General features: G+C 42.5%; 1 protein-coding gene and 1 pseudogene across 3 annotated transcripts in view; one reads left to right on the top strand and one right to left on the bottom strand.

The window, feature by feature from the left end:
• Positions 1–23526, top strand: part of KIAA0586 (KIAA0586 ortholog) — a 127135-nt gene extending 103609 nt beyond the window's left edge. For all 3 annotated transcript variants that reach the window (XM_075530943.1, XM_075530945.1, XM_075530944.1), the window contains one exon: positions 23169–23526. In XM_075530943.1, the coding sequence (XP_075387058.1) occupies positions 23169–23320 (152 nt within the window). In that variant the 3' untranslated portion in view covers positions 23321–23526. The remainder of the gene's footprint in view (positions 1–23168) is intronic.
• LOC142425634 (ATP synthase F(0) complex subunit j, mitochondrial pseudogene) lies at positions 19564–19745 on the bottom strand (annotated as a pseudogene).
• Positions 23527–24045: the final 519 nt, after the last annotated feature.

Raw genomic sequence — 24045 nt, 5'->3', positions numbered from 1 at the left:
GCAGTTCACCCACATCCCTGCATTCACAGCTTTGGATTCTGTTTCCATTCGACGACCACCTGCTTTTTATGTTGTGGTATCTTTAAATACTTAAATAAAAGTTAACAAGTCTGTTCTCTGCGTTAGAGGTAACAGGTGACATTAAAGTCAAGGGCAATTTATGACTTGATTTTCAGTCAGTGTTACTCTGTCAGAATTTCGATAGAAATTTTTATGGAAATTATAGATCAAATAATTAGAAATTTTCTTATTTCAGCCTTTGACTTTTGAACCACAGGGTGAAGGTACATAAGAACCTACCAATTTGATCAGTTCTAGGATGTGCTTTGTTCCCTTGGTCTCTACTTGTGGGGTCTACTAGTCAACTTGCAGTAACAACCCGCCACCCTCCAATGCCAATTATCCAACCAGAGAATTTAAGTGCTCAGCTGTTACCTGATGGGTCGAGATTAGAATCCACCAGGCGCTCTGCTGAGAACAGTGTGGCCGGCTGCTCCCACACAGACTCCAGCCTAGGAAACCCTATGGGGCAGTTCCACTCGGTCCTATAGCATCTTTTTGACTCCGAATTGACTAGGTGGCAACGAGTTACTTGTTACAAGAATAAATTGTTGAGTAATGCTCTTTTACTGTTAGGCCATAGTGGCTACCTCGTTTTATTTTTCCCCTTTTTGCTGTTGCCTTCTTTCTCATTTTCCTTTGTTATTGACTTTGTGGTGACTGCTTTACTTCTAGAAGAACTCACTGTAGAAATCAAGACTCTCCCCAGCTTTAGCGGAGAACTTTGGGTGTGTACAATCATAAGCACCAGGAGAATGTAAGAGGTGACATTTATGCACACTTCCTATGGCTGATGGATTTTGCTAACCCTTGGCATGCGATACCTTATTTAACCCATAATTAGGTCAATTAGTTTGTGGGTCATATTCTCATTTTTTCCTTGAGGAACCTGGGGCTCGGTAAGGTCCCACATTTTGCCCAGGGTCACGTGGCTGTTGCAGCAGAGAGGCAATGGCAGACTCAGCTCCAAAAGCAAAGGCCATGTTCTTATACATTATGTATCATGATTTTTCAGTGATTCTACGAACAGTCAGGACTGCTCATTTGTGGTTATTCTGACAGGGCTCAGTATCTTATTGCTAAAAGACACAGAGTATGAAGTTGGGAGGTGGAGAGAGAACCATTTGTTGTGGCTCTTAGGCCTTCAGACTGATTTGTGGCTTTGACCTTTTTGTCAGTTAACCTATCCTTGATTTTATTTATGCAGGTAAGATGATCGCAAAGACCTTTAAGCCTGCAAGGTCAGCAGTTCAAAACCATCAGCTGCACCATGGGAGAAAGATGAGTCTTTCTATTCCCATTAGGAATTACAGTCTTGGGAACCCAAAGGGGCATTTCTACCCTGCCCTGTAGGGTCACCATGAGTCAAAATCAACTTGACGGCAGTGCGTTAGTCAGAGACTGTAATATATGATCAGTATATTTTTCTTTTTGCTACAAAACAAAAAAATCCCAGTTAAAAATGTCTTAAAAGGTTGCCTACTGAAAGTGATTGTTTATCAAGTAGGTATGGTTACAAACTAGTCATAGTTACTAAGACTATCAATGATTAGAGCCCTGGTGTCACTATGTATTAGGTGTGGGCTGTTTACCTCAAAATGGGTGGTTCAAACCCGCCATCTGCACCAATGGAGAAAGATGAGGTGGTCTTCCCATAAAGATGAACATTCTTGGAAACACTGTTTAGCACCACTATGAACTGAAATCAACCAGATGACAGGGGGTTTGGTGTGGATTTTTGTTTTTTTCTGGACCAAGAACTGCCCTAAGGTATTTGCATAACTTCCTTGTTAATTATCACAAGCTTCCTATGAGGAAGAAGAGGAGGACATTGGACATAAAAGTTGACAGCGTTCTCCTTGGACTTCAGAGTTAGTCCGGCAGGTGTTGCAGTCTGCATTCAGAGCAGAACTTCACAGCTGCCTCGAGTATAAAGTGGCGGCTGTCGTTTATTATCCAGCTTTGTTTTTATCGTACAATCTCCAATAAAATTAGGGAAAAGGGATGTTTTCTCCTAGAAAATAATTCATAAAAGATCTCAGAGGGTATCCCCTTGCCACAGGGGGCTCTAGAACATCAGCCAGGTGTCTCGGTCTAAGCAGCTGCTCCTACAACATGGAGAAAGTGAAGTCAAATAATTGGAGGGAAACCAGTTGTGTTGCTACCTCTTAAGAAAATACAACACTGCAGTAATTTTCCTTCGCTCCATGAAGTAGCGTAGTGAAGATAATAACATATTTTGTATATTATTTCACTTCAGAAGTTTTTACTAATAATGTAGCTTCAGTGACTATAAAGAAATGACTGAAGTATGCTTTGGTTTAGTAGTGAAATAATTCTCATTCTTTGAGTTAAATTTGTTTTTCTAGTAAAGCAAAAATAGGCTCTTGCTTTTGAAAGTTCCACAAAAGAAGGCTTTTACTAAGCAAAGAGCCTGAATATTACAGAAATGCTCCTCTTTTGCTTTTGTAAAGAAAATAAGAGTGTTGAAAATTCACAATTAGATAGTTGTTAATTTGAAAATGTTTCACTGTAGTAGTGACTCTCCTTGTGAGGGTGGGGGTGGGATACTCCCACTGGAGTAATCTACCCTATTAACGTAATCTACCCTATTAGCAAGAAAAGGGACAAGACCATATAATCTTATGAATAGATACAGAAAAAGCATTTGATAATATCCAACACTCATTCCTAATAAAAACTCTTTCAAGAAGATAATTGGAAGGGAAAATTCTCAATACAATAAAGACCGTATACGAAAGCCCAATAGCCAATATTACACACAATGGAGAAAAACTGAAAGCATCTCATTGAATAAGGGAACCCAACAAGGATGTCCCTATCGCCACTTTTATTCAACATTGAGCTGGAAGTCCTAGCCAGCATCATAAGACAATGGCAAGAGACCAAGAGTATAATTGGGGAAAGAAGTGAAATTTTCACTGTTTGCAGATGATGCGATTTTGTATATTGAGAATCCCAAGGAGTCGACAACAGGATTACTGGAAAGAATAGAGGAGTTTTGTAGGATAGTGTCACAGGATACAAGATTAACAAGCAGAAATCAATTGGTTTTCTATATACCAGCAATGGGAAAATCGAAAAAGATATCAAGGAAATGATACCATTCACAATAGCCACGCAGAAGCTGAAATACTTAGGAATAAATCTAACCAGAAAAACTAAAGACCTGTACCAAGAAAGCTACAGAGCAAATGGCGGAGCAGCCCATGTTCCTGGATTGGAAGACTCAATATTGTGAAAATGCCAATATTGCCTAAAGCAATATACAGATTCTATGCAATCCCGATCTAAATCCCAGCATCATTCTTTAAAGAAATTGAAAGAAAAATGATTACCCACTTCATATGGAGAGTAAAAAAGCCCAGCATAAGTAAAGAACTTTCAAAAAGAACAAAGTAGGTGATCTTGCCCTGCCCGACTCAAAACCTCCTTCCTATACAACCATAGTTGTCAAAATAGCCTGGAACTGGTATAATAAGAGATAAACAAACCAATGGATCAGGACAGAAGACTCAGAAATAGAAACAGTTATGTACAGACAGTTGATTTTTGACAAAGGCCCAGAAAACATTAAGTGGGAAGCAGATGCCTTCTTCAATAAGTGGTGTTGGAAAAGCTGGATCTCCACTTGCAGAAAAAATAAAACAAGATCCATGTCTCCACGCACACAAACAAACTCAGGTGGATCAAAGACCTAAATGTAAAACCTAAAGCAAACAAGATCATCATCGGTGAGAAAATTGGGACAAAGCTAGGAGCCCTAGTGAAGGGAATACACGAGCTACCAGAATTAACAAATGAAACACACACCATGGAAGGTAAAAATAGATGAATGGGACTTACTTAAAGTAAAACACTTGTGCACTGAAAGACTTTATTAACAGAGTTAAAAGAGAGCCCACAGCCTGGGAAAGGATATTTTGTGATAACAGACAAAGAACTAATTACTAAGAACTACACAATCTTACAAAGTTACAGCAAGGAAAAAAACGAATGCCCTCTGAGAAGGTGGGCAAAGGATCTGAACTGACAATTCACAAAAGACAACACTCAAATGGCTAATAAACACATGAGGAAATGATCCTGGTCATTAGCCTTCAGGGAAATGCAAATCAAAACAACCAGGAGGTACCACTAATGTCCATTATTGTAGCCCAGTTTTAAAAAAAACAAACACTGAAGACAACAAATGTCAGAGAGGGTGGGGGAGATAGGAACTCTTACCCAGTGCTAGTGGACTTGTAAATACATACAGCCGCTGTGGAAAGCAATATGGGAGTACCTGAAACAGATGGAAATTGAACTACCCTATGACCCAGCGATACCATTACTGGGCATATACCCCAAAGAAATAGAAACAAACCATGAGCAGAGGTTTGCGCCCCCAGGTTCATCGCAGCACAGTTTCACAATAGCAAGAAGCTGGAAATAGCCTAAATTTTTATCGATAGAAGAGATGATACAAAAAACAACCAACCTCTGGTACATACACACCATGGAATATTATGCATGATGAAGCCATGAGACGCCTCAACTCATGAAGGGATCTGGAAGACATGATGCTGAGTGAAGTTAGTCAAGCACCAAATACAAGTAGTGTATGAGTCACGGCGGTAGGAACAAGCAGCAGACCAAGCACAAGGTCGAGCTTGCAGGCCCTCCAGTCTTCCGGGGGGACCAGATGGCCTGGTACAGAGGAGGGCTAGTGTCTGTGTACCACACATCATCCGCTCCAGGTAAGTGTAGTGTAGGGATAACATGGACGGGATGGAGCAGGGGTGGGGGTGGCCATATGGATTTGGGGATGAGGTTTACTGATGGGAGGGGCAGTGCAGGAGACGGAGAGGGAATGGTTAAGTTTGGGGGAGCAAAGGTGCATGTCTTTTGAGGGGAGGGGAGGACGGACTGCGGGACTGAGGATGCTTTTGGAAACAGGTGGGGAGGGTCTTAAGTGGTGTGCAGAGCTAGGGCATTGGGCTGGGGTGGGGGCCGCGTGGTATCTTGGGAAACCCAAGCGTGATGCTGTAGCTCTCTGGGACAATGAATTCTGCATGTTCGGGGCACAGGCATGCTCCAGAAGCTACTTTGGTGAAACCCCATATAGGCACCCCACTGGTGAACTGGACTCCACCGCAAACACACTTGTAGCCTGAGGACTTAAGCTGGAAAAGGCATGGTGTCTGAGGAAGCGGAAGACAGCTGTACTAAGAACAGTGTACTGTTGGTTGGCGGATAAATAAGATCTTGCTAAATCAACACCCAGTATGCACTATTCTGGCAATCCTGTGGTGGCCACTGTTATATTTTGCTTATGCTTATGTAGATTAGGGTGTATCTCAGAGGTGTACTGCTATAGGGGGCCACCCTCTTGAAGTGGTATTGTTTCTCTTTTTCTGTAAATGAAGCCCAGAGAGGTTGAGCCTCTAGGGAAAAAAAACATAATGAGGCTGGGGGAGGGGAGATGTAAGGGGATGATAAGAAAGAAATGACATCAAGAAGCCCAGGAAGGAAACGTGCATTTGGAGACTGATAGGAAAGCAATTTTATAATTGTTTGATATGATTGAATTATGGAATGATATGACAAATGTATTAATTCCCAAGTTACAGCAAATTAGTAAAAGCATAGAACCAGGAATGAGTTCTGGGCTTTCACTAAATCCTAGCTCCAATTTAAGAATAATTAGTTCTTACAACATGGCCCTGCTTGATACTCACCTCCATGAAATGATCACTCTTGAAGATAAGGGTGCTACAGCAGAGTGGTAAAGTGTACCTGGCTATCAATCGAAATAGTGTCTGGGGTCTTAAAGGCTTGCATTTAAACAAGCAGCCATCAACCAAGCCACGCAGCAGAAGCACACCAGCTTGTGTGATCCAAATGTGACAATTACAAAAGCACTGTGAAGAGAACAGCTTCAGCTAAAATTAAAAACACCCAATTTGTCGAAGGCTGTGGAGGACAGTGGGTGCTCCAACTCATCTGCAGAGTCTCTAGTCGGACCAAGCAGCTGGCAGATCCGCTCTAGCCAAAGGCCAGAGTCCCCAACAGCCCTGCTAGCAGGCAGACACCCTTGTAACCTTGACTATGCTGGATCGAACTCCATACTTGGCCAGTGGACCTCCCCATAGAGACCGCCTGAATCTGTACTGGGTGCAAGCATATCTTAGTTATTCCATGACAGAAATTGCTTCCCTGACTTTTTGAATGTTGATGGGATTTCTCCCACTGACACGTTGTTTGTATTTTTGTCTTTATACTAATAGGATCTTATCCTTACCAACTTAGTGCACTTTGTTTTTCATTGTTGTCTGTGGGGTTTCCCGCCTGTGAAACCTCAGAGGAGTGAATGTGTAATGCTAATAACATACATAGTCTTATAGGGAATGCAGAGGTGAGGGATGGTGGGAGGAAGGGACAGAGGATTGTGGGAGTAAAAATGAAGGTGGGAGGGGGGGGAGCACTAGAACTGATCATGATTGTACAACTCATTTTAAAGACAGTTCAACCATTGGTGGGGGTGAGGCTCTAAGATTGAAGTGGTGGTGATTGCATAATTCCCCTTGATATGACTGAACAATTGAACTATTCAATTATGTGATATGTGAATTATGCGCCAATAAAACTGTTGGTGGGGGGGGGCAAGAAAGAGCCTTGGCTATTTTGAAAGGACCTGCAGGTGAACCAGATGTTTCCTGACTCCGACCCTCTGCTGAGAATCACTGGTTTAGAAAAGGTTCCAAAGCTCAAGTCTCCCAAACCATCCAGGCACAAGGTATATCACCTTCTTGAGGAAAATTAAAAAGAAAGAAATAGAGCCTGTAGGAGAAAAATAAAAATAAGAATGGAAAGAGAATTTCAGTGGAACAAGTGGAAATACTGGCAGATGAGGTAGTATAATATTGAAAGTCAGCTAACTCAATTCGTTCTTGGCTTTTAAAGTCCCTCATACTTTAGGTGTGGCAGGAGTATCATAAGACAATTGAAAATACCATGGCTTGCCTCATATGCATGTGAAAGTAGGACATTGAATAAGGAAGACAGAAGAAGAATCGAAATGTTTGAATTTATGGTGCTGGCTGAAGAATATTGAAAGTACCATGGGCTGCTAAAAGGATAAACAAATCTGTCTTGGAAAAAATACAGGCAGAATGCTCCTTACAGGCTAAGATGACAAAACTTCGCCTCCCATACTTTGCACATGTTGTCAGGAGAAAGCAGTCCCTGGGGAAGGACATCACATTTGCTCAAGTGGGGGGACCGTGAAAAAGAGGCAGGCCCTCAATGAGATGGACCGACACCGTGGCTGTACCAGTGGGCTCAAACAGAACGACTGTGAAGAAGGCACAGGACCGGGAAGTGTTTCCGCCTGTTGTGCATAAGGTCACCAGGCGTCGGAACGGACTCCATGTCGCCGAACAAAAGGAGGGTTCATTGGAAGATTTACTCACTTCTGCCAGCCCTCACTGTGTATCCCTGTTTCATTTTCTTTTATTATAAGGATTGTATCAGTATATAATCTATCTACATATCATACAATTCAGTAGTTCAGTCATATAAAAAGAGCTGTGCCGTCGTCACCACAGTCCGTCTTAGAGCCTTTTCTTCTTCCTTGCACGCAGTGTTCTTAGCCCGCCCCCCCATACCTATATGCTTCCTGTCTATAGTTACCTAGCCTGGATTTTGCACACAGAGAAAGCATACCAGAACAAAACCTAACAACAATAACAAAGTAAAACAAAGAAAAACCTCAATGGAAAATAAAGTAGAAAATAATACAAGCCAGAACAAATTTAAAATGGATCAAAAGGGAGCGCAAATGATAAGGTGTTCAATGTAAGCTGACGGCATCTGCAGTGATCCGCTTTGCAGTGCGCTCTGCATGCTCACCAGCCCTGGCCTATGGTCACCAGAGGATTCATCCAGGGTAGTTCCCCTTCACTGAAAAAACAAAAACAGACGACCTTTAAATAGGTCCAAAGGGAAATCAAATGATATTAGCAAATTTAAAAGAGATCAAAAGGGACATGAAATGATAAGATGTTAAACGTAACCTAAGTCTACTGTAAGCAACTTTACAGCGCACTTTGATGACAAGGCTGCTCACATCCCTCAACTATGGTCAGAGGGGATTCATTGGGAGGTTAATCTATAGATGGACCCTTCAAATGGATTTTGGGCTTCCACTGTCACCCATAGGCTTCTGCAAACCAGGTGTTCGCAGTTTGAACTTTGGTGCCATTCCCTACGTTGGATTTGAACTTCAGCATTACACTCCTTGTTTTGCCTTTCTAAGGAAAGAGGATGGACACAATGTCTTCTTATTCTTCTCTGTAGCCTTCACAATGCCGAGCACAATAATATTAGACACAGAGAAGGTCCTTCAATTTTGTTTTGTCTTGATTGAGTCCTGCAGGGGTGAAGATAGGTTTTCTTAGTTTCCACCCAGCTTTGATTAGTAGGGAAGGGAGCAGATAAATTCCAAGCACGCCTTTCAGAAAAGATTGTCCCTTAATTTTGCTTGTTACAAACAAATGATTTATCAATGGAGAGATACTTTTGCTTCCATATCTGTACCATATGTGCTTGATAGACTTGTGAAAGATGTATATTAAATGGGAGTGACCAGGCGGTAACTTCTCTCCCTTTGTAATTCCCCAGATTGTACAACACGCAATAGTTAACCTCGTGTTAAGTACTTATTTAAAGTTGACATCGGAAGATTTAAAATTTTTCATTTTGTTGAGTATACATAGTAAAACATATAATTGCTACATGTACAGTTTGGTGGTATTGATTACATTCTTCAAATCTTATGACCATTTTTACCCTTTCTCTCATCAATAGACTCATTGCCCCATAATGTTTCTGGATGATCTTTCAAATATGCATCATCAATTTGATCTCATATAGACTGGTCTTAAAATAGCATGATGCTCGGGAAGATTAAGCAGAGTTAGAAGAGCTCAGAGGATATTTTTGGTTTAAGGAGCAAAAGATTTTAATGTTATATCAGGTAACTGAGCATATACTTCTTGACACAACACCCGAACTCGGCTGATGGTAGCTTCTCCAAGATGAGTTAAAATGAAGACTCACACCGTGTCAGTGAACTTCCTGTCTACTACATAGTAAGTACTTCTGACCAAGGCCCTGCTACAGAAGGATGAGAGCTGGGCTACGAGCCACAAGGGCACCTGGGAAAACAGGCCAGGGGTCTGCTTTTGAAGGTCTGTCATACATGGAGTCACCGCGAGTTGGAAATTATTCAACAGCCACCACTACCACCAGGACCATTTCAAAAGCATTTAAAGATTTTTTATTGAAACTTAAGGTCAGATGTTCAATTCTGGTCTCTTTGCAGAATGCCAAATGTACAAATAACTTGTCTGTGTCCACAGCCCTACTGCCATTATAAATATATGCATTTTCTGGTAAAAACTATTCCCTTTCAACATTTTGTTAATCTGTCTTGCATTCCGTTTTTAACATATTTGACCATTTATTTCAAAACATTTTCTGCAGTATTATTCAAATATTTAGCGTTAATATTTGCCCCCAATGAATAAACTACATAATGCTTATTATTTTATTTAAATACTCTACTTTTTCTACAACCCGTCTGATTTTTTTAAAATAAAAGAAGCATGAGAGGCAACTCTACTGATTACACCACTTCATCATTTTTCTCCATGCCATCTGCCCCTAGAACTAGTTTAAAACAGCAGCTACCGACAGCTGCCGATTTCGGCGCACTCTAGTATAGGTCCCCAGCACCATCAACACAGACCTAGGACCTTAGCACCCAGACTGCCCGGTTGGCCTGAGAACTGTGTGCTGTAGGTTTCTCTTTGGTGATTTAACTTTTCTCTGCTTCATAATTCTATAACCATGTCAAGGTGTTCTCCTCGCCTCCTTCACTGTAGGTTAAAGTGGGACTGCTCCCTGACGGCTGATTGGCTGTTTCCGAGAGCTTGTGTTGCGCAGCATGCCCACAGTCTGACCAGGCCGAGTCCTGGGGAGAAGGGAGATGGAAAACTTTCTGGAACATTTAAATCAGCTGTTCTCAACGTGTGGGTCGTGACCCCTTTGGGGGTCAAACGATCCTTTCACAGGAGTCGCCTGATTCATAACAGTAGCAAAATGACAGTTGTGAGGTAGCAATGAAAATAATTTGATGGTTGGGGGGGTTACCACCACATGAGGAACTGTCTGAAAGGGTTGCAACATTAGGAAGGTGGAGAAGCACTGATTTCAATCCGTAAGTGAGTGGAGACTAGCCGGGGCAGGAAAAGGCCTCCGAGGTTTTTGTTGTTAATATAAACAGCACATCCTTTATTTTCTCCCTTCCCCTCATGTTTGAGGCATAAAGCCAATAATCCATTAGGTAAATGTTTTCTATTGACAGTCATTAAAATTCAGATGTGTAACTCCCTTCTTTAGATTAAGGCAGGAAGATCAGCCTTCTGTTGACCTGATTTGATGGAGTAACCATGGGAGTGCTTTAGGTTTGTGACTATTTTCCTTGGGAACTCGTAGTGAATCATGATGATTTCTGTGAAAACTAGTTTCCTTGTGAAAAAGTGTTTGTTTTGTTTAACAGGAGGTATGAATCGGACACAAATTGAGCCCAGTTTATAACTCTCTTCTGCATTTACCAGTAATTGTCTTACATTCAAAGCGCTTATGTTTGGGTCTGCTCGGAGTTTTCAATTTCCTTTCTTCTTAATAATCAGTACAGTCGAGAGCCTTAACTATACTTTTTTATTTCTTGAAATTATCTATACACTCACCCCAGTTATAGAAATCCCTGTGTGCACTAAACTCCCCAAAGGCATATGTTGGGGGCAGAAAATAAAAGTGACTGTTTCTCTTTAGAGAGCTTAGAAGCTGTTGAATGAAAAGGCCGCAGGTGTGTTGGTCAGCACACTGAGGCTAGTCCAGATCATTCCATCATTCCATCTGTGGGAGGTTGTTTGTTGGGACAGGACAGTGTTTAAACTTTGAAGTCAGTTTTAAACAAAGTGAAGCAGCTAGAATCTGGCATAAGAAGAAACAACTCTTTCGCTAGAACTATCGCTTTTTAAGGGAAAGAGTTGGAGTTGTTTTCACAGGTGCCGGTCCATGTATTCTTCCTATCAGAATGGCTTCATTATAACCTTACATTAGAAATTTGAAAACAAGCATGTATCTAGTCATTTTACAAAACAGGAGCAACAATAGGAAAAATTTAAAATATAGTGGGATTTGTATGTTTGGAACATATTTGGGGGCCAGACACTTTGAACATTTTTCAGTCGCCCTTTTAAACATGAGAGTAAGGGAAGGGATATTTAATCGCGACTACTTCTGGAAAGCAGAGTCAAATAAAATATTACAAACTATCTTAACATCACATGGCCCAGGCACCGTCTTCAGCCAGATTTGGCATATGTGCTCTCAAGCGCAGAGGCTCTGGCATTGCGAGCCGGCAGGACTGGGTGAGGTATGAGAATTCCCTGCAGCAGGGTGGCGTGGCAGCTGCTTACACAAGCAGTTGAAGGGAGACTAGATGCACCCAAGGTGGTGGGCAGGAAAACTGCCTCAAGAACGCAAGAAGGCACAGCTGCACTTCTGCAGCATTGTCCTCGACAGCTGGGATGCAATGCACTGCTGGAGCTCAGGGCTGATGTTAACGTCTGGGTCTGGTCGGCACGAATGGAAGCAAGCTGTTAGCCATGAGGAGCCGCAGACTCTAGGAAGCAACCAAGAGATGCAGTTCAGCAGCATTCTAATTCCCACTCCGTTCCCGGACCAATGCCACGGCTCCGATGTACACAAAGGTGAATACGACAGGCACCGTGGCGGCTCGGTGGTCGGCCCCACGGAGAAAGTGGCAGCGGTCTGCTGCTGTACGATCCTGGCCACTGTGAGTCGGAAGCAACTGACCGGTAGCTGGTTTGGGTTGGTGGACTGTCCTACAGAGTACATGTGAAATGAAAACAGGAGCCCCCTGAGCAAATTATAATTCAAGATGAAAAGTGCAGCTGAAAATGTGGATATGGAAAATGTCTGCGTGCACGTAGGAGGAAGAAACTAATTTTGTCAGAAAAGGTTACTAGCAAAAAAAGGCCTGAGAGCAGGTGAAGTTTGGGCTAAAATACTAGCCATGGACATTTCACCGGCGGTCATTCGTGGAAGGTTGTCTGGATGGGTGTCTAAGAGACAGCCTGTGTCGGATTATTTTTTTTAACGTTTTATTATTTTTTTTAACATTTTATTAAGGGCTCATACAACTCTTATCACAGTCCATACATATACATACATCAATTGTATAAAGCACATCTGTACATTCTTTGCCCTAATCATTTTCTTTTTTTTTCCTCCTCTTTTCTTTTTTTACATTTTATTAGGGATTCATACAACTCATATCACAATCCATACATATACATACATCAATTGTATAAAGCACATCCGTACATTCTTTGCCCTAATCATTTTCAAAGCATTTGCTCTCCACTTAAGCCCTTGGCATCATGTCCTCTTTTTTTTCTCCCTCCCTGCCTGCTTCCCCCTCCCTCATGAGCCCTTGATAATTTATAAATTATTATTTTGTCATATCTTGCCCTATCCGGTGTCTCCCTTCACCCCCTTTTCTGTTGTCCGTCCCCCAGGGAGGAGGTCACATGTAGATCCTTGCAATCGGTTCCCTCTTTCCAACCCATTCACCCTCTACCCTCCCAGTATCGCCACTCACACCCCTGGTCCTGGAGGTATCATCCACCCTGGATTCCCTGTACCTCCAGCTCCCATATGCACCAGTGTACATCCTCTGGTCTAGCCACACTTGCAAGGTAGAATTCGGATCCTGACAGGGGGAGAGGGGAAGCATTTAGGAACTAGAGGAAAGCTGTATTCTTCGTCGGTGCTACGTTGCACCCTGACTGGCTCATCTCCTCCCCTAGACCCCTCTGCAAGGGAATCTCCAGTGGCCGACAAATGGGTTTTGGGTCTCCACTCTGGACTTTCCCCTTCATTCACTATGGTAAGATTTTTTTGTTCTTTGATGCCTTATACCTGATCCCTTCGACACCTCATGATCGCACAGGCTGGTGTGCTTCTTCCATGTGGGCTTTGTTGCTTCTGAGCTAGATGGCCTCTTGTTTACCTTCAAGCCTTTAAGATCCCAGACGCTATACCTTTTGGTAGCCAGACACCATCAGCTTTCTTCGCCACATTTGCTTATGCACCCGTTTGTCATCAGCGATCGTATCATGGAGGTGTGCACCCAATGATATGATTTTTTGTTCTTTGATGCCTGATAACTGATCCCTTCAGAACCTTGTGATCACACAGGCTGGTGTGTTCTTTAATGTGGGCTTTGTTGCTTCTGGGCTAGATGGCCGCTTGTTTACCTTCAAGCCTTTAAGACCCCAGATGCTGTATCTTTGATAGCTGGGCACCATCAGCTTTCTTCACCACATTTGCTTATTTACCCTCTTTGTCTTCAGTGGTTGTGTCAGGAAGGTGAGCATCCTAGAATGCCAATTTAAGAGAAGAAAGTATTCTTGCATTGAGGGAGTACTTAAGTAGAGGCCCAATGGCGTCGGATTATTTTTTCTCCATTACGGTGTTCCTTATGTTCATAGTGGCAGCTTACCCTAGTTATAGATGTTGTTTAAAATGTATTTAATACAGTGGTAATATGAAAAACCTTTGGTATATAGATCCTAAAGATGTAGAACTCCAAGACAATTGCTAATAAGGAGGATCTGAGGTGATCCTTTATAGTTTTTTTATTTTTTATAGTTTTATTTTTAAATGCACAATTTGAGGGGAAAATTTTCCTCACAAGGTAGAAAAACCCAAACGCTGACAACTTAAAGCAGTCCCATTATCTGTTCCTCATTGGACAGACTAACACCGGGAAGCCCTATCATGGCTGGCACCACCTGCAGTCCCCGGGTAGAATGTGAGGTGCGAGGTGTGGAGCCACCAAGGAAAATACTCCCCACTTCTCTGCTCGTGGCCTGGAGCCCTAGGAGGCAAGGCTTGGTCTGGATTCCTCATAGTTTTCCAGTTACAGAGAATAATGGGCTACCACGTGTTTGAGCAGGTCAGCATCTAAAACCTGCTAAAGAAATGGGTTTTATCTAAACCTGAAAAGCTTTTAGGAAGCTCTGCTACATATATTTTTCAGCAGCCTCTTAAATGGACAGTAAAAAAAAAATCCTGTGTCATTATCTGTTTTCAGAATAATGCGTTTTAACTTTTGTCTTTCTTTGTCTAATACCAAAGAACAGAAAACAGCACAATTCCTAGGTAGATTTTAACTTTTTAAAAACACTTTCTAAAAAACACAGAATTATAATTTCAAATGTCTAAAATGTTATTATAAAATGTTGTAGGACACTCTGGATCCCCAGCTTCAAATGTGTGCTGGGTGAAATGATGTCATACTGAAAACCCATGGAATCAAGAAATAGTGGTTTGTGTTTTTTTCAAACCTGAAAACAGCTGTTGAAACAATGACATCATAGAGTTAGTGACCAAACCAGCAAAAAAACCAAAAAGCTCATTGCCACCGAGTCCATGCTGACTCACTGTAACGCCCCTGGGGGTCCGAGACTGGAACTGTTTACGAGAGGAGAAAGCCCAGAGTCAGTGACGTGACTTTGGAAATATAAAAGTCAAACTTTAAAAGCTTCGAGCTACATTTAATATAAGTAGAACATTTATACTTGCCCTTAGTATCGATTTATTACGATGTCTTTTCTTTAAATAAAATTACACTGTGAGCACTGTAACTGGGTATGAAGGTTACCTTTTTGGCCTGTTCATAATGTTCAAAAATAATGCTCTTTTTCACTTCAATCCTAGTCAAAAACATTCTCTTTCAAAGTTCTGAGACTGAGACTGTTTAGCGTGTGTAAATGAACACTTCATGAAGACTTCCCCAATTGTACATTCAAAACCCCTTTTGATGGTGCATTTTACTGACAGAACTTGTTGATTAAAACACAACTGCGAGAGTTAAAAATAGCTTTGCTGTTTGGAAGCCTTCCAGCACCTTGTTGTTATTGTTGTTGCTGGATTTCACAAATCATTCTTAACCCCTCTTGAAGTCACACTGCCTTCTGCAGCCTGTCCTGAACAGTCAGTGCCTCATGCCATATGGTCCGTCCCTCTCCGGGAGGAGTGCAGTGAACAGCCAACCTGTCTTGAGTGCTTACTGCGCCAGTGTGACACCAAGTATTTTTTATCTTATATTTCATTAGCTTTCACAAAACCTGCGAGGGAGATACTCTTGGCTTCATTTATTGGAAACTGGCGTTTAGAGATGTGAAATAACGTCCCCAAACCTCTCCCTCGCATCATTGTCCTCCTTACCCCGCATTGTTTTTGTGTATGGCACTTGCTACCTCCCGACAAATATCCTGCTCTTTTTCTTACTTGTGGATCACCCTCCCCAACCCCCAAGGAGACTGTGAGAGGCTCTTGGTTTTGTTCATTGCATTGTTTTCCCGGTTCTTGAAGAACATTTTGCCCGGAAGAGAGCTTTTAATCGATGTTTTTTGGGTGAAGAGATGGATGAACCCATCTCTGACCTTTGCAGATCACTCCTTCCTGCACAAACACCTGACTTGACTCTCTGGGTAAGACCATTCCAGGTGACTGGATAGCAAAACTCATTTGGATCCTGGACTTGATCTGTCATAAAGGGTCTTGTGTTTGAAAATTCAGCACACTAGCTGTTCCTTACTGTTACATACCACCAAACAAGTGGAATTTCCTTCAACCACCTTTAAAACAATATGAGATTCAAAATAATTCATTACTGTGGTTGATTAAGGTATTTGATATTGCAAAGAGCAGTGAGTTGTAGTCTCAGCTCTACTAGTTATGGGTTGATTAGATGAGTTGTACTAGACTTTCTTTTTGTTTTTTATAATTTTAGGTAAATTCTTAAAAAAAACATTTTATTGGCACTTTGTCCACATATACAATTCAGTAGTTCAAGCATACCAAGAAGAGTTGTACGATCTTTACCACAATCAATTTTAGAACGTTTTCTTTTTTTCCCTGTGCTCATTGGTAGTCATGTAGTTTTTTTCAAAATTGGCAAAAATCTACACAACAAAAGACTCACTAATTCAATGAATCCTACATGTATAATTCAGTGTCATTTTTTTAGTTTTCTTAATAAAATATTCACATATCATGCACTTTTCAGTTAAATTGCTTCCAAACCAGCTCCAATGCTCCTCTCCCCTCCTGCATCCACCAAGTGCTCCCCAATTCCTCTCCCTCTCCCGCCCCCCACTTTCAGTTTTTGTGCCTTTCCTGACTCTTCCCTCTTCCTAGGCTGCTGCTTATCTCCCTGACACCTCCTCCTCATTTCCCTTTATTTGCTCTTTAATCACTTTTCTTTCTTGGTCCCTCCATCACATGTCTCTAATTTCTTCAGTCTCTTTTCCTTCCGAGTGATGTCTATTCTCATTGATCTAAAAATTATAGCCATATGATGGCATGGCGGGTTATACCTTTGGGCTGTTACCTACAAGGTCAGAAGTCCAAACCCACCAGCCGCTCTGTGGGAGAAAGTTGAGACTTTCTGCTCCCATCAGGAACTAAGCCTTGGAAACCCACAGGGGCAATTTTACTATTTCTTATAAGGTCAGAACTTACTATTTACTGTTTCATATGAGTCACAGTTGACTTGATGGCAGTGAGTTTGGTGTATGTTTGTTTGTTCTTTTGTTGGTTTTTTTTTTTTTATGTGAGTTAAACATTAAGGTGCTAACGAAGTTGGCAGTTCAAACTCGAAACCAGCAGCTCCGTGGGACTGAGACCCTCGGGAGCACTCCTGTCCTGTCCCACAGGTAAGAGGGAATCACCTCAACAGCTGTGCGTTTGCATTTGGATGCAGATAACTGCTAATCCTGTGTCTTTGCAACTGTCTTCGGGTCGAAAAGGCCCATCTACATGTTTTGTCTGCATTCAAATCCATCAAATATATGTCAGTATCCCTCTGCTTCTTCCTAATATGAAAGGAATTTGCCTTCTTTTACAAACATGCTGATCATTTTAGACAGCTGTTGTTGAGTCACCACTGGAACGTCCAGACGGTCTACGTTTACCTCTGACCCTGTGAACATGGACTAGAACACTTTATTCCTGGGGCAACCATAAGGGGTGTTGGAAACCTGACTTTAACTCTGCCCTCAGAGGTGTCTTTAAGATTGCTTAAGGTAATTTGTTGTTGTTGTTTTAGCAGTTTTATTGCCACATAATTTACATATCATAAAATTCAATGGTCTAATCGTTCAATCATCACCACATCAATTCTAGAGGATTCCCCACCCCCAATTGGTTAAATTGCCTTGAATATGAGTTGTGCAATCCCAGTCCATTCTAATGCTCCCTCCCCCTCCCCCTTCATTATTTACTCCCCAAATCCCCTTTCCCTCCCTGTCACCCACCCCACCCCTGTTTTCTGTATGTTTTAATTGGTTTAATTGAGCTATAGTTAACAACATCCAGTTCACTCAGCCGGTCATAATTAAGAAGGGTTGTGGAGTCATCCCCACGATCATCTTTGGACCCTGTTCTTCCATCTGTACCCATTGATGTTGACTCCCCGTTTCCTCCACTCTCCACTTCCATGCGCCCACAGAAATATTATTTGTTGCTATCTTCAAAAACCCCACCACCCGAGCCTCCCTACATGAAAAAAACTTACAAAATGAGGACCAAAAGCAAAATAGAAAGCAAAGGATAAGAAAATTTAGAATCACCTGAATGTGGGTCCAAAGGGAGATCTACTGACAGGGGTTCCGGTCCAGCCGCAAGACGGCCGCTGCTGAGGACCGCGCGACAGTGCTCCCTGTCTGGTTCTTGGTTGTTCACATTCCCAGTCTCTGGACAGTGGGGATTCGCTGGGGCCTCAATCCATGGAAAGACCCTACAAATAGGTTTGGGGCGTGGTAATTTGTTTCTTGAAAGTGCTTATTATTTTTTTATGTGTAGATGATAAACCCGTAACATTGAAATGCAAATTTTTGTGCTTTAGGGTAGTATCAAGTTCAGATTCTGTATATTTTTATTCAGTTTGCCTTAAATCTTGAATGAATTAAGAATTAGGCAGATAGATATGCATCTGTAGTTAGCTCTGGACTTTTTAACATATCAAAGAAGTCTTCATCCTAAACTGTCTCCCTGCTGCCCCCATCTAGCTTCTGTAGACCCTCCTCCCTCTGCTTTCAATCCAGAGTGGAAATATTTTTCCATATTTGGCTGAATGTAGCAGTAGTGATGAAGATTACATTTACGAGAGGTGCTTGCCAGAGTTAAATGTCATTAATCCTTGAATTATCCACTTCACCCGTTGCGCGCCCCCCCCCCCCCTTAGCAGTGTTATCATCTTAGCAACCTCTTCACCAATAAATAGCATTGCCCCCTTAGGCATTCAGTGCGTAATCTTTAATGACCTGACTCAGTTGGGGATCTGTGTTTAGGAGTAGGAGGAAGAATAAAGTGCCTGTATGTGGGCAGTCTTTGACTTCCGAAGCCTTTTACGTGGCTCGTATCTGTTTGGTGCCATTGCGTCAGTGCCGAACCATAAGGACCTTACAAGAGACGAAGCCCTGCGCCGGCGCGCGCCGTCCTGATACCCTCGCCGTGCTGCGGCCATGGTTGCAGCCATGGTGTTGTCAGTCCATACCCTCGAGGGCCTTCCTCTCTTTCGGGACCCCTCCGCTTCACCAAACACGACGTCCTCCTCCAGGGACTAATCGCTCCTGAATTGTGGGTCTGCAGAAGAATACTGAAACTCCCCCGGCCTGCTGAAAGGACAAACCAATCTGCCCAGAAGACGTCTGAGCAGAGTGCTCCTGAGAGGCAAGCATGGCCGGTCTTCCTCTCACACCCTTTGGACACGTTGTCAGGAGAGACCAGTCCCGGGAGAAGCACATCATGCTTGGCTCTATCTACCCCTTCTTGAGACTCAAGTGCCATCTATGACTAGCAGTACATCCTTATTTTAGGACCACTATGGTGGTTTTGTGTTTTTATTCGGACTTCTAGCTATCGAATTTATGGTAATAGTGATACTAGCAGTCACTTAGTGGTAATAGTAGCTCTTGGTTTTTAGTACTTGCTTAGCATAAAGTTCTGTTAAGCCTTTTAAGATACAAGGAGGTACCTAGGAAAGCAGCAGAGTTGCGCTGCGTGGAGCAGAGCTCGGTAGCAGTAATGGTACTAGTAGTCGTGCGCGTTTTTCCTGCTAAGCGAGCTTCAAGTAATTGGATCTGAGTTAGTGCACCCGTGGCGTGCCTGGGAAGGTTCTCTCTGGTCATAGCGAATTTTTTCTTTTTTTCTCCCACACACATTTATTCTTGCCACTCTGCACAGGCAGGAGCAACAGCCATGTCCCCAACACTGTGCTCCGACGTTCCCAGTCGAGTGGACACCTCATCCGACAGGATCTCAGGCAGCTGCTCAGTGGTGCCCGTGGGCAGGTGCCCCACCGGAAGCTTTGGAGCTTGACTTCTTTGATCGGTGCTCCTGCTCTTGTATATGATGAAGCCCATCAGGCCCATTCCCACCCAGATCTCTTGGTAAACTTGTGTGCAGTAGGGCTTCATGGGGGTCCGCACATTCTTGATCAGGCTTTGGAGCATTGTGGCGCAGGACAAATGGCTCTGCCAGGCGGAGGACCCGCAGCGAATTTTTTCTTAAAAACAGTTTCACTTGAATCTCATCGTTGGTGATGGCTAATTTAAGAGAACAGCATACAGATGTGAAATTTTGTTTCCTGATCAGAAAAAATGCCACAGAAACCGTTGTGATATTGAACACAGCTTACAAGGATACCGCTGTGGAAAAACTCAAGTGTTCTTTTTTTCCAAAAAGGTAAAATATCGACTGATGACAAACCGCATTGTGGGCATCCATCAATTTCCCCAATGGACGAAATTGTCAACTTGCAGTACATTTGGAGTTTGTTCCACCGGGTCATACAGTTAATCAAGCTTTCTGTGTAGAGGTTCTGAAAAGGCCTGATTTGTGGCAGACGGGGGACTGGTCTTGCCACCATGACAGTGCACCTGCTCACAGCCATCTCTGCACCAGTTTTTGGCAAAAACAGCATGCCTCTCTTGTCCCACACACCTTACTCACCTGACCTTGCTCTGTGCGACTGTTTTTGTTTCCACTAATGAAGAAGGACACGAAAGGACAGCGATTTGACAAAGTAAAAGAAGTGAAGAAAAAAATGAGGGAGGTGCCGTCAACCATCCAACCAGATGAATTTGAAAAACTTCCTAGGATGGAATCATAGATTTGACAAATGTATTAAGTGTAATGGAGGGTACTTTGAAGGTGATAAGGTTGTGTTGTTAAAAAAACAAAGTGCATAGCTTTAAAAAAAGAAATTCTGGTTTCTTTTGGGTACACCCTCATATTTCATCCTCACCACACCATGCACAGTAGGTGCTATTAGCTCAATTAAGTGCAATTCTGAGTGGTAAAATAACTTAAAGTCACACAGTCAGGAAGAAACAAATTTGGATTTCAGAGATTGCTTTGAACTCTAAGCCTTGTCTGTTATTTATTATTTATACTACGGCTTTTGGCACTTGACTACATTGACATGTTGCCTCTAGTTGAGGCAATATGTGGAAGTGGAAAGACGTGTTCTTTCAATGACAAGTGTAGAACACGTTGGGAAACAGAATTACCTTGTGTGCAATCCTTGTTATAATTCCCTTAAATTACTTAGGAAAGCACATGCACACTTACCTGGGACCTCGTTTTTAACGGTGTGTCATCAGATAATGACTACAAAAGCACGCATTGCAAAAGACCTGGTAGATACACAGGACCTCCTTCAAATGAACTTGTGATTAATTGATTAAAGTCATCGCCGGACTTCCTTCATCAACAAAGTGAAGAGACAACCTATATGTTGGGAGAAATATTTGGGGAAACCGTACCTCCAATAATATTTGGGTCTATAGTCAAACAGAAGCAGCATACCTCGCTTTATTGTGCGGTGCGGACACTGCATTTTCCCCACGTTAAAGGTCTGTGGCAGCCCTGCGTTGAGCACGTCTGTCTGCTCCATTTGTCCAGCAGCATGAGCTCACCCCGGGTCACATTCCCGCGGTTCTCCTGTTATTTCCAGCGTTCCACTATGTGCTCCATGTAACAGACCACAGTGTAATGTAAGCAGGGCTTTTACGTGAAAAACCAAAAGTATGTGTGCCTCACTTTATTGTGACATCGCTAGATTGTGGTGGTTTGGAATGGTGCTCATAATACCTCTGAAGTATGCCTGTGTAAAGTTTCTGTAACTTAGCAGCAAATGACAACAGTGATCTGATAAAAACCGGGTAGTGGACTTAAACAGATACTTCACCAGAGAGGATGTTCAAATGGAGAGGAGACGCTTGAAAGGGTGTTTGCGTCATTAGTCATTGTTGCTAGTTGCCACTGAGCTGATTGCGACTCCCTGGCTACCCTGCGCATCTCAGAGGAGGACTGCACTCTCTAGGTTCCCAGGAGCTGTGGTGGTGCCGTTGGGCAAGGGGCCTGTACGCCAGTGCCCATTGCAGCGTTTTGCACCACAGCCCAAAGGTGGGAACCACCAAATCAAAGTGGGCAGACAGAGCATGGCACATGAGTACAATGGGGTGCTGCTCACCCTACAGAGACTGAAGTCCTGGTGCACACCTCATGTTGAAAACACCATGCTGAGCGAAATACGTCACTCACAGAAGGACAAAGATTGTGTGACCTCATTTATATGAAACAATAAAGCAGATTTAGAGAAAACAGAGATTGTTAGTGATGACCAAGAGTGGGAGAGGGGAGGAAGGAAGGGCACTTTTGCTGAGGGGGCAGTGAATGTACATCTGTGGTGGCAGAATGCTCTCGGAGAGGGTAAGATGCTACAGCACAGCTTGCATAATGTCAGAATATTTCTAAATCATTTTATTGGAGCTCGTACAACTCTTATCACAATCCATACATCCATCCATCGTGTCAAGCACATTTATCCATTTGTTGCCATCATCATTTTAAAGCATTTCTTTCTACTTGAGCCCTTGGTAACAGCTCCTCGTTTTCCCCCCTCTCTCCCTCCCTCATGAATCTTGATAATTCATAAATTATTATTTTTCATGTCTTAGACACTGACCAATGTCTCCCTTCACCCACTTTTCTGTTTTCCACCCCCAGGGAGGGGTCATGTGTACATCATTGTGATCGGTTTCTTCTCCCCCACCTCCCACCTTTCCTTTCCCCTCCTGGTATGGTTACTCTCCATACTGGTCGTGAAGGGATCATCTGTCCTGGATTCCCTGTGTTTACAGCTCTTACCTGTACCAGTGTACATCCTCTGGTCTAGCCAGATTTGTAAGGTAGAATTGGGATCATGATAGTTGGGGGAGGAAGCATTAAAGAACTAGAAGAAAGTTGTATGTTTCATCATTGCTATACTGCACTCTGACTGGCTCATCTCCCTGTGACCCTTCTGTAAGGGGATGTCCACTTGCCTACAGATGGGCTTTGGGTCTTCACTCCGCACCTCCCCCTCATTCACAATGATATGATATGTTGTTCTTTGATGCCTGATACCTGACCTATTGACACCTCGTGATCATGCAGGCTGGTGTGCTTCTTTCCATGTGGGCTTTGTTGCTTCTGAGCTAGATGGCCGCTTGTTTACCTTCACACCTTTAAGACTCCAGATGCTATATCTTTTGATAGCCGGGAACCATCAGCTTTCTTCACCACATTTGCTTATGCACCTGCTTTGTCTTCAGTGATCGTATCGGGAAGGTGAGCATCATGGAATGCCAGTTTATTAGAACAAAGTGTTCTTGAATTGAGGGAGTACTTGATTAGAGGCCCAATGTCCAGCTACTACCTTAGTACGAAACCTATAAATATATGCACATAGATCTATTATAATGGAGGCATTTTTATGGAGTTCTACGCATGGAAGTGTTGAGGTGGTACACACTTTTTTATTCATATGTTGCCACAGTAAAATACTGTTGATATTCGTGTTAAACTAACTGAGTGTCTCTTTGTTGCAGGTGGTAAGGCAGTGCCCCTCTTCACTGCACAGGCATCACCCGCCAAGATGTCGGTGACCCTGCCCTCAGTAAATGCGGAGGACTGCTCTCAGTCTCTGAGCATCAGCACAATTCAGGGCGACACAGACTCCTCAGGAGCAGATACCTTCTGAATGTTCTGAACAGGACTGGCAGAAAACACAGTCTTGTTCAGAGAGTTTGGAAGTCATTTTACTCTGGCACAGAACGGCCTCCTAAACCCCCTATGATCTTTGAGTATAGTCCCAGAAACCATTTTTAAATTAAGATGAAAGGCATAACTTGAGTATACACATGGGATTTTAAAATAAAATTACTTAAATAAAATTATTTAAATATACATCATCATGGATCTGGCTGTTTCTTAAAAGCATGAAGTAGTGGGAAGGGCATGACCTTTTATAAGTATATGTTTGTTCTACAGATGAAATTATTTGTTTATACTTAGGAAATTATGTACTCAAGGTTATTCTTTCCAGCATTGTTTATAACCGCAAACTAATTGAAAGCAACCTAGTACCTATGAATCAGGGGCTCACAAGAGAATGCTATGTTGTGCATAGGAGGCTTCAAAAGGGTATATCTATTGATATGGATTATCTCGTAGATAATTTGAATTTAAAATTTAACAATATATCTTATAGGTAGGTAGTTAGAATGAAAAAAATTGTGCTATATGCTACTACTGTTTGAAAAGGTGGAGGAATCCAAATATACAGATATGGTGTGTACACACACACACACGGAATCTTAAAAAACTGGGGGGGGGTGGAAACCATTTTTAAAATCTGTTTTTCTGAAACCTCTCCTCTAATTGCAGTCAGTACTTGGCTAGCACCACCATCAGAGTCACCAGGTG

Source organism: Tenrec ecaudatus, chromosome 14, assembly GCF_050624435.1.
Source record: "Tenrec ecaudatus isolate mTenEca1 chromosome 14, mTenEca1.hap1, whole genome shotgun sequence".
NCBI lineage: Eukaryota > Metazoa > Chordata > Mammalia > Afrosoricida > Tenrecidae > Tenrec > Tenrec ecaudatus.
Note: the sequence above shows the minus strand (reverse complement) of the source record. Positions and strands in the feature narration are given on the sequence as shown.